The sequence below is a fragment of the Gobio gobio genome (genome assembly GCF_949357685.1).
Source record: "Gobio gobio genome assembly, chromosome: 10".
NCBI lineage: Eukaryota > Metazoa > Chordata > Actinopteri > Cypriniformes > Gobionidae > Gobio > Gobio gobio.
Window position 1 is genome coordinate 3,484,780 of NC_137116.1, and position 13,103 is coordinate 3,497,882.

A 13,103-nucleotide genomic window follows, 5' to 3' on the forward strand; every position below is an offset into this window, starting at 1 on the left:
CAGCAGTGCGGTGCGCCAGACTGACGCTGACTGGACAAGATTTACCGCGAGTTTTCACAATCGTGATAATCACACGCGGTTTTAATGATAATTAAATTTTATACGATATTACTAACCGTCACTAAATTTTATCGTGGTTAATCGTGAAACCGGTAATCGTTTCATCCCTAGTATGAATATGTTAGCCTTACTGTTATCTATATGCTAGTGAGCGTAACAATGACAAAATTCGCATTTAGGAGATAATAAGCATTCAAAACTTACAGTCTTCCGTCAATATGGATCAATGATTTTGATGACATCACTCTGCACCAGGGGCATTTCCTCCGAGGAGGCAAAGGAGGCAGTGCCCAAATAACTGGATGAGAAAATAATCGATATTACAAAACTAAAACAAAGCAAATGTTACAAAATTTGATGATTACAATTGTAAAAGTCACTCGTTTTTATAAAGTAATCCTGTTCAACAGCGACACCCGCAGGTTAAGTTACTGTTCCCATTGCCTTAACGTAGATATCCTAATGCGTGCGCTGAATTTTGTGTCGGGTAATTGAAATGAATGGGGAAAAGTCATCTGAGAGGAGGCAATGCTTGGATATGATCGGTTATGATTGGATATAATTGGTTCATGCGATAAATCCCGCCTCTTGTTTTCGTGCGTGTTCATGGATCGACCTGAAGATAATGATAGCGTTAATGGGAAGACTAATGAAAAAGTAAGTAAACAACACAGCCATTTAAATATCACTGTCAAAATAAATGTCACGTCAAAATCAAACTTGAAATGGCCTGAAAACATGACGACTGTGTAGGTTTTAGTGAGCAAACTTGGGGAAATTAAGGGTACATCATCTTGTCTGTGTACAGTGTAGCCTACATGTACAAGCTTGATGATGACAGCTGAAAATAAGCTGACTATTAAAAAGAAAAGCTGAACATTAGTTCACAAATAATATTTATTGTTTAAATTGTTACTGCATTTAGTTATTATTTTGGAATAAATATAAAAATTTGTAAAAATACTTACTTGATGAAATGTATACTTGGTTTCAGTGGCGGGCCATGCATTTCACACCTAGGCCTTCAGTGGTATCCTACCTGAATTAATTTACCTCTTAATAAAATCATCATGACGCCACGGCTATAAACCATTAATATTATACAGAAACACAGGATAACAGGGCATTGCGTCTATCATGAAGCGAGAATTAATTATTAAATTATTAAATAATTTAAGAATTATTAACGCAGGAAACCCAATTGACAATTCAACAAGTCTCCTTTCACTGCAGCCACAGCGGCGCCACCTACATCCTAACAGAAGCATCGATCCGCTCCGTGTTTTCCGTGCATTTTTGTAGTAGGCTAATGTTACCTTTTGAGTTCTCCGACCACGGAAAGCAAATTGTGTGTGCAAATTTTACACGAAAGAAAACGCAACAGCATAAATGGTTCCTGAAAAATCTTACCAACAGTATGACTAATTTATTTCAGGTGAGGTTCAAAGATAATACAAAGTGTTTTACATTTAAACCCCACAAAAAGATATTTTAATAGTGAAAATGTTATAATAATAAAAAAAAATCAATCCATAAATTTACAAGAAAAAAATGTATCACATTCATAACGCAAAAAAAACGGGCACGGATTAGCCAGCCCAGGGTATGATATAAAAAATATAAATAAAATGCATTATAACCTACTCACCAAAATAGGCTATGATTATTTGTACACAAAACATGCCAATGTGTGCAGCTGACCCATGCTCTCAAATAAATCAAGGAGATTCGCGGGACTTCAAAATCAGTAATGGTATACATTACAGTCCATTCGTTTTTAGCCGTGACAGATCGAATAGCGTTCCGTGACTGTGCGTTAAGCTGGAGAAGGCAGTATGCGGGAATTTTGAAAATGGCTTTGTAAGTATGTTAATTAATACATTAATTTCTTTTCCTCTGTCAGCCATTGGGGTTTGAAAAAAACGCTATTAAAAGTAAAACTACAGATGTTTTATCTTGTGCGGTTTGCTGGTTATTCTGACTAGGCTACTAGTACGCTCTCTGACCATCCAATCAAAGGACGTGAAAATGCTGACGTTATTTTACGCCAGCTAGATGGCCCCGCTGTCGCCAACTCGAAATCTGATTGGCTGATTAAATCGGAGTGATTATCTGATTGGTTAAAGCACACAGTTTCATTGCCATTCATTTTAAGCTAGCGGCGCCCGCAATATTGATTCTGAAGGCCTCAAGGCAGATTTCTTTGACCTGGCAACACATGATGGCTGAAATATGATTGGAATAAAGCTCTAACATAAACAAGCACTACTGGAAGCAGCGCAACCAAGAGAAAAGCTATGAAGTCAAGCAAATAGACTATTGGGAATAATTTAACCCACATTCATGGAAAAAATATATTAAAATTTAAGTCCGTGACTCGGATGGTGATTAGGCCAGCAGAGAAGGCCTTGCTGGCCCTGACGGCCCACCACTGGTTGGTTTTAATAAATAGAACACAACATAAAGAGACAAAACAGAACATTATTTGGTCTCTTTTTTATGTAATGTTTATTTAACAAGGAAAATTAAGTGAAACAGGGACATAAATTTACATTTGATGAACGTGAGGACTTTGCCTCCTCAATTTAAAACACCGCCGCACACCACTGCTCTGCAACTTCTAATCAGATTTTCTGTCCAATCAAATGCTCTCTAGAATCTGAAGCCCCGCCCCTACATTATAAATAGACACTGAAGCTGTGGCTAAAATCGGTCGCTTGTTCATACATTTACTATTTTCTACCATCTTGTGAACGGCACATAGTTCACTATATAAGGGATAGGGAACGATTCAGACAGTGTAAAAATGCTTTCCATTGGAGCGGATGAAGTCTGGTTTCATGTTAGTGTCATGCGATCCACCGCTTCTCCGGTCCAGAGACACGATAGCACAGAGCGGATCATGTGATCAAGTCGCCGCAGATTATCTGACCCATTTGAATTCTGTACAGAATGCTGTATTTTAAAGCGATATGGAGGAGGTTAGGAGGAAACTGTGGCTTTAATGACCTCAACGGCTCTGGCCAAGCGGTGATATAAACAAAACGCTATTAGCTATTTTTAAAAAGGGGAGTAGCTGTCCGATATGCCTCGCCCTGTCTTCCTGTTTCAGTAGAAATTATATCAACACTTTGAATAATGGTGTGTGTTTCACTTCAGTGGGCCTTTAAGGCTTTGATTTATGGAACATGGCAAAAACAACTTAAAGTCAATAACCGCTTTTCCACCGTTGGGCCAAACAGTTCTCATTGCTTATCCGTTCCATTCCCTGCTGATCCGGCCCAGCCGGAACGGATATGGTGTAATTTTCTGACATCAGAGCTCTTTGGAATGATATATAAATGGTCAGTCATTGCCTTTGTAATGCAAGAATTTACAGAGATATGAGATGTAAAAAGTGACCGCGTTAAGGAGCATGATCAGATAACTTGTGTTTACTTCACTCAAATAGCGCTACAGAGCCAGCTACAGAGAAACTGGCAGCCAGGCAACAGACAAGTGACCAATCCAGTGTTCTACCAGTATGGCCGAGAATGGTTTGAAATCATGCCGTGCCGAACCAAACTCAAGTGGAAGTATAACTGTAACCGTTCCTTACCATTCCTAGAACCGTTCGGCCCGACGTTAGAAAATCGGCTAATGTATATTGCAATTTGCAAACCATCTTCTTAATGTGGTGTAACAGGATATTCACAAAAACAACAATGCCCGAATAGCTATTGGTTAACATTAACCAATTGGTCGTCCGCCAAAGTGACGCCAACGGAAAAGTCATTTCAGAGGAACAGCACGTGATTACATTTTGATTAAAGACAAATATTGTTTTCTTTGGGATCACATGCGACAATGAATTGATCACAATAAGGCTGGGAATCTAAGATAGGGAGGAGTTCTATTGCATAGACTTTAAATAGAAATGACATTGACATTGCTGTAACTCACACCCCCAGCAAGAACGCTCAGGTCAGATGTCAGCGCTCAAGCTCTTCAATGTCTCTTCCCTGGACAACGGATGCAAAATCACCTGCAGATCTGATAACATGGTGGGAGAGTCTGAGGCGTCTGTGCATCTGGACATACTGTGTAAGTTATCAAGAGAAACACACAGCTGGGATACGAATAGAGACCCTCTGTTTCAGGAGAATTATTGCACAAGTCTGGATAATAACTCATTTATACCGGATATTACATTTATACTTAAAAAAAAACCTAAAAACACACTATCCAAGTTTTAATGTTTTTAACAGAGTTCCCAGAGGGCTACATTTATTTGATACAAAAAACAGTAATATTGTGAAATATTGTTGCAATTTAAAATATCTGTTTCATTTTTATTATATTTTAAAATGTAATTATTAATAACTAAAATAAGTTATTCCTGTGGTCAAAGCTGAATTTTCAGCATCATTACTCCAGTCTTCAGTGTCACATGATCCTTCAGAAATCATTCTAATATGATGGCTTGCTGCTCAAGAAACATTTCTTATTTTTATTAATGTTGAAAACAATTGTGCTACTTCATGTGCCACCATAATAATTGTTTTCCAGGATTATTTGATGAAATTAAATTTCAGAAGAACAGCATTTATTTGAACTTTTGTAACATTATAGATTTCATCAATTAAAAGCATCCTTGCTGAATAAAAGTAAAAGAAAAAAAACTAACTTTTGAACAGTAGTGTAAGTCCACATTAATTCAACGATTTGTTCACCAGAATATCAGAATTGAGTTCACAATTTTGTACCTTTTAAGATTTCTGTATATACTTAATCTTTGATATGATTGGCTAACCTTCATCTACCAGATGTGCTGCTTTATAGATCACAATGTTGTTTATCAATGTAAATGTAAATGAACTGGTTGTTACTAAATGACCTGTTTTGTGAATATCTAATATCGTTCCGAGTGCGATATTCCTTATAATCCATTCATCAGCAACAAGAAGTTCCTCAATTGGTAACACTTTATTTTAAGGTGACTTAGTTGCACATTACAACATGTACTTACTATAGTAATAACAGTAAATTTTGCATAATTACAAATAACTAACCCTAAACCAAACCCCAACCCTAACCGTAACTCTAGAGTACACTAAGTACTTATTTGAGTAAGTACAATGTAACTACATCACCCTAAAATAAAGGGTTACACTTTATTTTAGTGTCCTTGTTACATATGTTACAAGTACTTACCATAGTAATAACAGTAAATTATGTATAAGTACATGCACCTAACCCTCAACCAAACCCTAATCCTACGATAACCCTAAAATAAGTAAATGTTCATTAATATTACTCAGTACTTAATTACATTATTACACTGTAACAATGACACAGTAATGTGTAACCATAAAGTGTAAACCCTCAATTTGATTCTTAGTTACACTTTATTTCAAGGTGTATTTTAAGTACTATGAATCAACTACACGTACTTACTATAGGGTTAGGTTTTTATTTAGGTTTAGTAGCATGTAATTATGCATAATTAGTAACTAAATGTAACGTGTAACAAGGACACTGTCAAATAAATTGTTACATGATTCTTTAATCAGCATATAATACATTTTAATAAGACCAAGCCTGTAATGCTAGCATAAATCAACAAGTGTTTAAGTCATTTATGTTTGTTTATGCTTGCCTTGTCCATTTCTTTGGGATGCCAGTTCCACCTGCCATCAGCAAGCTGATGGATGCAGTCTCAGACCACCACTGGTGCATTCCCTTCAGCGTGTCGGGCAACCCAGAGCCCAAACTGAGCTGGTTATTAAACGACAAGCCTGTGGAAGAGGGCAGCTTTATCCGTACCATGATCCACGATTATTCAGAGGGTGAATACCACGGTTGCTTACAGCTGGACAGTCCCACACACATCAACAACGGGAAATACACGCTGCATGCCAGTAATTCATTCGGAAAGGACAGCAAGGCAGTATTCGCTCATTTCATGCATGAGCCGTGGAACGGTGAGTTGAAATTACCATGCAACTAAATACAAAACTGTTTCCGTGAATGTGAGTGAGAACTTGCCTTTTTTCTTTTTCATGTTTTTTCATCAGAATCAGTTACTGATCCGCTGTATTATGGTGAGTCTCGTTTAAGAACTTAGAATTAAATGATGGAATATTATGAATGATTAAAGTCATAGTTCACCCCAAAATTATTTTGACATAATTTTTTCTACAGAGCCCCTAAAGGAGACATGGTGGCTTAAAAAAAATGCCAATGTCAATGCGAAGTCAATGCTTTTGCGTTCTCTTGCAATGTGTTTGTGAGAAACTTTGCGTTCGCATGCAAAACATTTGCCGATCCCCTGAGAAAATTTGCGTATGTTCGCCAAAAAATTTGGTTTTTGTGAGGGAGCGCAAAGTTTTTCGGGGTAACGCAAAACATTTGCGAGAGAACGCAAAAGCATTGACAAATTATTTGTCCTCCATCTCATATTTTTTTCCTTCACCATGTCCCTTTAGGGGCTCCATATTTATGTCATTTCAAGTTCATTTTTCATGTAAATTCACTCATATTCATTGAGTTCCACGCAAAGAAAGTCATATAGGTTTGGATCAACACAGGTTTCCTTTTTGGGTGAACTATTGCTTTTTAGTCATATATTACATAATACATGTATAATTATTGTGTTATTAAGTCTTTATTACAAAAATGTTTTTTTTTTTTTAAAGTGCTAATTCATAATAATTCTTACACTTTCTTCTTCTGTTTGTCTTCTTTTATGTAAGATCCCACTACAGGTATGAACAAACATTCATATTGTAGATGATAGATTTGTAATCTAAGATGCACATATATCTGAGCGTTTCTTCTCTTCCAAACAGATGACACTCCTCTTGGACAGCCTGAGGACAAAGTTGCTGTGAGTAAAATTCAGTTATTCTTCATCATTTCTGCTTTATGGCATCAAAAAAACCTACGTCTGTGCGTTATAGTGATTTAGGGTGTTTTCACACTTGGTCCTTTTCAGGGGTCTGAGCGTGGTTCGCGTGATTTTTGGCTCATATGTGAACACTCCAAAAACGATCTCAGACACCCTTTAAAGCGAACCGAACTCAGACCATCTCGGAAGGTGGTCTGGGTACGGTTCGATCTCATCATATGGCACGGTTCGCTAAAAACACGCAATATGAACACAAACCACTCTGGGCTTACTTGATTTTTCTGTTCGTAAATTCCAATGTAGTTTGGTCATTAGATGCCTCCGTACAAATCGGCTGTTCATCATGGCTGCGTCTTCTGGCAAATCTCTACAAATTATTTGTTCACAATTTACTCTTGTTTATTGCAATTTCACCCGCTTCCGAACTGTGTAAGAGACGCGACTGCGCGCCTTGCCAGTTTAAAATGGTGTTACGAGCGGCAGCTGTCACGGCGCGTGTACTAAACGGAATCTTTAGCTTCATTATTTTAAGGTGTCAAAAACACACAAGTTTCACATAAACAGGCGGTTTTGTCTTAAAATGGGTACTTCAGCACTGGGAAGATGAATGTGTATTTAAACTGAGTCCTTTATGTAGTAGAAATGTGAAATTATTTTTGAATTTGGTGCCTTCTAGACTGAGAAAAGACAGAAAATTGATTTTTATCTCATGTGGATGAAAGACAACAACTCCCAGAATGCACTTGCTTCGCTGCCCAACGAGGCCACTCCCAAAGCCACGGCCACTGGTTATCACCTATCCCTGTATCACTGCGTAATATCATTGCGCCTGTGGACCCATGGTATGGCACAAAAGTTCCTTGATTACTACGCAGGAATAAGAGTATAGTTCCTAGACATATCTGTCTAGAAAATCGCAACTTTTCATTTTCCATCGGTCTTAGTACACGATCACAACATGTAAATAGTAAAATGTTGCCGTTATTTTTTCACTTATTGAGCAGTAGGCTAGCTGGAGCCATTTACCTCCAGTCTTTGTGCTAAGCTAGGCTAGTGGTGGGTGCGTCAGACAGAGTTAATGCACCACGGAGATGAGAATGGTATGTATGGACTTATCTAACTCTGGGGGATAAGTTGAATAAGCTAAAGTCCCAAAAAGTCGGCGTGTTCCTTTAATCACAAGTATGATTTTATGCACAATGCAAAGTTAAGTGCCTAAAACCCCTTAACAATGTAAAAATCACTGTAAAACCCTCAAGTGACTTGTGTACTTTTTTTTAAACGGCAGCAAAAGCAATATGCTAATTGACACTGATGTTTAATAAATGGTTACTTTTATTCATATTAATAATAGGAATCAACAAGTAATATAGTCCATTAGGCTGTTCATGCTTAACAAGCAATGGAGCAGCTTGCCACATTAATATATAATGTATGTTTATTGTCATTTTACAACAGCTTCAAGTGCATTTCATCCAATCAGAATTAGTCTAAACTTTTTTTTAAATAAATGCACTTTTATAAATTTCATACATTGTAATGAGATACAATAAAGGGTTCACCAAAAAATGAAAATTCTGTCATTAATTACTCTCCCTCATGTCGTTCCAAACCTGTAAGTCTTTCGTTCATCTTCGGAACACAAATGAAGATCTCTTTGAGGAAATCTGAGAGCTTGTAAAATTAAAAAATATCTTCATTTGTGTTCCGAAGATGAACGAATGACTTACAAGTTTGGAACAACATGAGGGTGAGTAATTAATGACAGGATTTTCATTTTTGGGTGAACTATCTCTTTAAGCCATCTGTGATGTATGTTTGTGACCTCTAGATGCCCAATCAGTTTTTAGTATAGTAAACTCGTAAAACTTTTATAAGAGAAAATGGTCAAAATCTCTTCCTCACAGAGAGCAAGTGTTTTTACCCAATGAAGCTTTGCATGCACTGACTGCTCTTTGAAGACTCCTCATTCTGTTTGTAGGTGTACGTGGTCGTGGGAATTGCGGCAATCACATTCACAGGTTTCATCTTGATGCTTGTCATTCTGAAGTTTGGACGCAACTCAAAGTTTGGAATCAAAGGTAAGAACCTCTCAGCTCTGTGCGCGGCTCTGCCAAACCTTCATTAAGAACGCTAGCTTTGGAAAGACATATTGTTCTGGGCAGAATAAGTGGGTTTCCTTTGTGAAAATGGAAAAAGAGGAATGCTAAAGGAAGGCTGTGCTTCGACTCTTTAATGAGCTCTAATACTTACTAATACACAAGTAATCTATTATAACATTTGTTTCTCATGGGGAATATTAAAGAGGACCTATCATGCTTTTTTACGTTTAACTTTCTTTAGTGTGTAATGTTGCTGTTTGAACATAAAAAGTTAGAAAGCACAAGAAAGTCACTCCAAAGTGAGTTATTCTCTATATCAGTGTGCTCTGTTTCTGAACTCCCTGAAACGCCTCCATTGTAGTCTTTGTAGTATATTGTTGTCACAATATCCCTCATTTAAATAATTTTCGCCCACAGCATACGATAAATAAAGGGACGGGACTAGAGATCTGCATGAGATGGATTTTTCAGTCCCGTTCCCTCAAAAATATACATTACCTTCTCCCGCCCGCAACAGTCATGTTTTGTATTAATTTGCCCTCCCTTAATAATTCCTAAAAAGCTAAAAAGCTCAGTTCATAGCGATCTCCCAAAGCTCTGAAATCAATGAAGCTGACTGCACAATGAATCTTTCATAATGTCTACACTTTCTTTGTTATAATCAGAGGATTTGCTAGACGTTTTGAGCGGTGAGTGGATTAAATGCTTCTGATTGGCCATTACGTTCAAGAAATCAACACATATGTCTGTGATTGGCTACATTGCACAATACTGTAAAAACATGTTATAAACAGAGCTTTACTGACAGACTGGGAAGAGAGGAGCTGCAACAATGTCAAATATGTAAAAAAATAAGATGTTTTTTGAACGTTCAAGCATGAAACTCTCTTCTAGTAGAGCCCAAAAACAAAATTAATAATATTTAAAAGGGCACATTAGGTCCTCTTTAAAGTGCACACTAATATATTAAAGTCTGCTTGAATAATCTTCGATGACTACTAGATACTAAAGTGTTTTCTTGCATTGTTGTTTGTCTCTGCCAATGGTTTGTGTCATGCGTGTCGTCTAAACATGACTCCTCTTAGGGAATAAATGTGTGCATTGTGTTGAAAGGGTGATTGTTTTTCAGTGTGGTTGCCAGGGCGTTGCTACAGTATATTTTGGTTAAGGTGCTCTGAGTAGTTTCTATTTCATTGTTATGTGGTTGTTAGGGTGTTTTGGCTGGTTGCTAGTTGGTTACAAACTGGCTCTGGTATGATATTCTTGATATTCTGATTGCTATGCCTTGGGTCCTCCTTCAATGTAAATCTAAAGGATTTTTCACCCTTTTTATCATCAGAAATGGTAAGTTTGATCACTAAAAGTAATTGCGCGCCTCTTCTCAACAAATTGCTAAAACTTTTGTCTGTAAAAAAACAACACACTTAGTTCAATTAGGACGTTCAAGTAGCTTTTATAAACATGCCTTAGAAAACAACGTTACTGGTGTGCATCTTGAGACAAAACAATGGCACTGACATATTTTAAGATATTCCAGTGCAAGTTGCACAGCTCAAACATGCATTTAGTCTAGGACTAGCTTGAGCTTTGTCTGTGAAACTGGTGGAAAGAGTTACATGCCAATGTTTAACACTAAGGACCAGATTTACTAACAGCTTGAGCCAGCAAAAACCCTCTTTTGGCATTAAAAACCTAAAAACCTGGTTGTCAGGATTTACTAAAGACACCAGTGTTAATTTCAATGACAAATAATTTTTGTCAACTACTTTTTTTCACAGACAAAAATGAGACAATAACTAAATAAAAACTAGTGTTGCATGACAAAAACTATGACAGCGTCAGCGATTTTAAAAGTGACGAAAATGTTAGGGAGGGACGATTAGGGAAGAGATCCAGTCAGAACTGATGTCCTCTGTAACAGATGCGCACATTTGAATTGTAACGTGCGGATCTAATCGCGGGAAAACGCGGCGCTGTTGTGCGTTATTCAGGTTCACGCAAGAACGCTTCAGAGCGATTCAATCAGTGAATAGCGCACATTTATGCCAAGCAATTGTTTATGAACTAATGCTGAGGAATAATGACAATGTTTACTTTAAGATGTTTATATAGTAATTTGTTTTAGACGGTTGTAACAATGCATATTTTATCTCCCTCATCTGAACTTGAATGAGCAGGTGCGTAGACAGAGTCAATGTGTATTTTGAGCTTTTTTATAATTAAAAGTCACACATTATATATGTTTTTTATTACACAATAAACTGTATTTAATTTAATTCCCATTTAATTCATAGTCTGGAGGAAAGACTGAGAACTAAGAACAGTATTTGACACATATTATTCAATGAAGTATCAGGGTTATAATAGTTAACTAAAACCATTGCAAAATGTTAATTACTTGAAATTAAATAAATAACTTAAAGCTACACTGTGTGATATTTTCCCCCATCTAGCGGTTAAAAGGTATATGACCATCCAGTGAATATTAGTTTCTCTTCCTCTCAATTCCGATTTCGTTTTAACTCCTACGGTGGCCGATTTAGTCCAAGATTAATATGGCTTCCAGTTCGACCTCGTCCACATTCGACACGGTGCCATCGAGTGTTAAAACGCGAAAGGCGAAGCTTGAATTCACGGGTATGTTCCTCTTTGGCTGATGTACTTTCAAGATGGAGGGGCAACATGGCGACCGGCATTCAAACCCATTACCCGTATGTATTTTCAATGGCATATTATAAACTTACGAGAATACTTTTTTACTTGAAAGAAGTAAATATACATTAATGAGCACATATATTTTTGAAAGAACTAAGTGTTTTTAGCTAAGAATAAACTAAAAAAGTTACACAGTGTATCTTTAACTAACTAAAACAGAAATACAACATTACAAAACGTATAATGTTTTTAAAAAACAAACAGTGAATTGAGCTCTCTTTTGTGTATTTTTGCGCTTGAACAGTCAAAAACACAATGTCAGTTTTGACATGTATTCAAGAAACAGTCAGTTATTTAATGCTTAAATGCTCAATTAATGCATTACAATTTAACTAAACTCATCAAATCTAATGAATATTTAGTCGACTAAAACTAGACAAAAACTAAAAACAATTCAGGTGACTAAAATATTACTAAAACTAAATGGCATTTTAATCAAAAGACTATGACTATAAACTACATCAAAATTTTCTGTCAAAATTAACACTGAAAGACAGGCAGTGATAAATTAGCGCTGAAAAGGCATGGACAGACTTATTTTTGCGGCTGACCTTATTGTATATGCATTTGTAGGAGTTTCCCTTTCAGACACAGTATTTATGGGAGGAGAGTATTTAAATGAATCACGCAAGGTGATTTCCTGAGGTTTGCACTCGTCAATTTACTGGTGTTTGCGCAATTATTTACCGCACAAAAAAAGCATGTCTTAAACCAGACGCTAATCTGCGCTGCTCTTGGTAGATTGTGTTGGTCATTACTTAAAAGACCCGGCTGTGTCTGTGTCTTTCATTTACGTGTCGTCAGTAGATCACGCGCAGAACTTTTCACTCCCAACAGCACTTTTATGGGATTATGCTCTCTCATGCTAATTTGCCCCGCTAATCTGGCCCTAAGTGTTAAGATGCAGTCACATTAGCGAAAATTTTGGTGAAAAGTGTAACGGTGTATGAAGCACAAGCACAAGTCTGCATCTGCATGGGGAAATCTTTCGCCTTTTGCTTGAGAAAATTTGCATAACATCAGTAAATGTGACCGCACCTTTAGCGGTTTGTTCAAATCACTAACCCTTAGCAGAAGTAATAACGATGCTCGGTTTAGCAAATAATCTTGCCACTTTCTCTGTAATTTACTAATGATTCTCTAAAGCAGATTTTCAGGTTCATGCTTGAATGTTTTTTTTTTCCCCACATGAGCGCGTGTTTGCGTTTGTCTTGCTCCTGACAGCTTGATAGTCAGTTGGTCTCTGAGTGAGAGCGTGTGATTGTTTTTGTGGTTTCTCTGAGAGGAAGTGTCGAGTTAGATGTCCTAAGGGGCTTATTTTCGCACAGTGGTCTTGA

General features: G+C 37.0%; 1 protein-coding gene across 1 annotated transcript in view; it reads left to right on the forward strand.

Moving 5' to 3' along the window:
• ntrk2a (neurotrophic tyrosine kinase, receptor, type 2a) overlaps positions 1 to 13,103 on the forward strand; it is a gene marked incomplete at both ends in the record, with an annotated part of 76,225 nt that overhangs the window by 16,359 nt on the left and 46,763 nt on the right. The window contains 5 exons of the mRNA XM_079826588.1: positions 4,011 to 4,143; positions 5,724 to 6,023; positions 6,117 to 6,143; positions 6,891 to 6,928; positions 8,931 to 9,030. Of these exons, the coding sequence (XP_079682714.1) occupies positions 4,011 to 4,143; positions 5,724 to 6,023; positions 6,117 to 6,143; positions 6,891 to 6,928; positions 8,931 to 9,030 (598 nt within the window). The remainder of the gene's footprint in view (positions 1 to 4,010; positions 4,144 to 5,723; positions 6,024 to 6,116; positions 6,144 to 6,890; positions 6,929 to 8,930; positions 9,031 to 13,103) is intronic.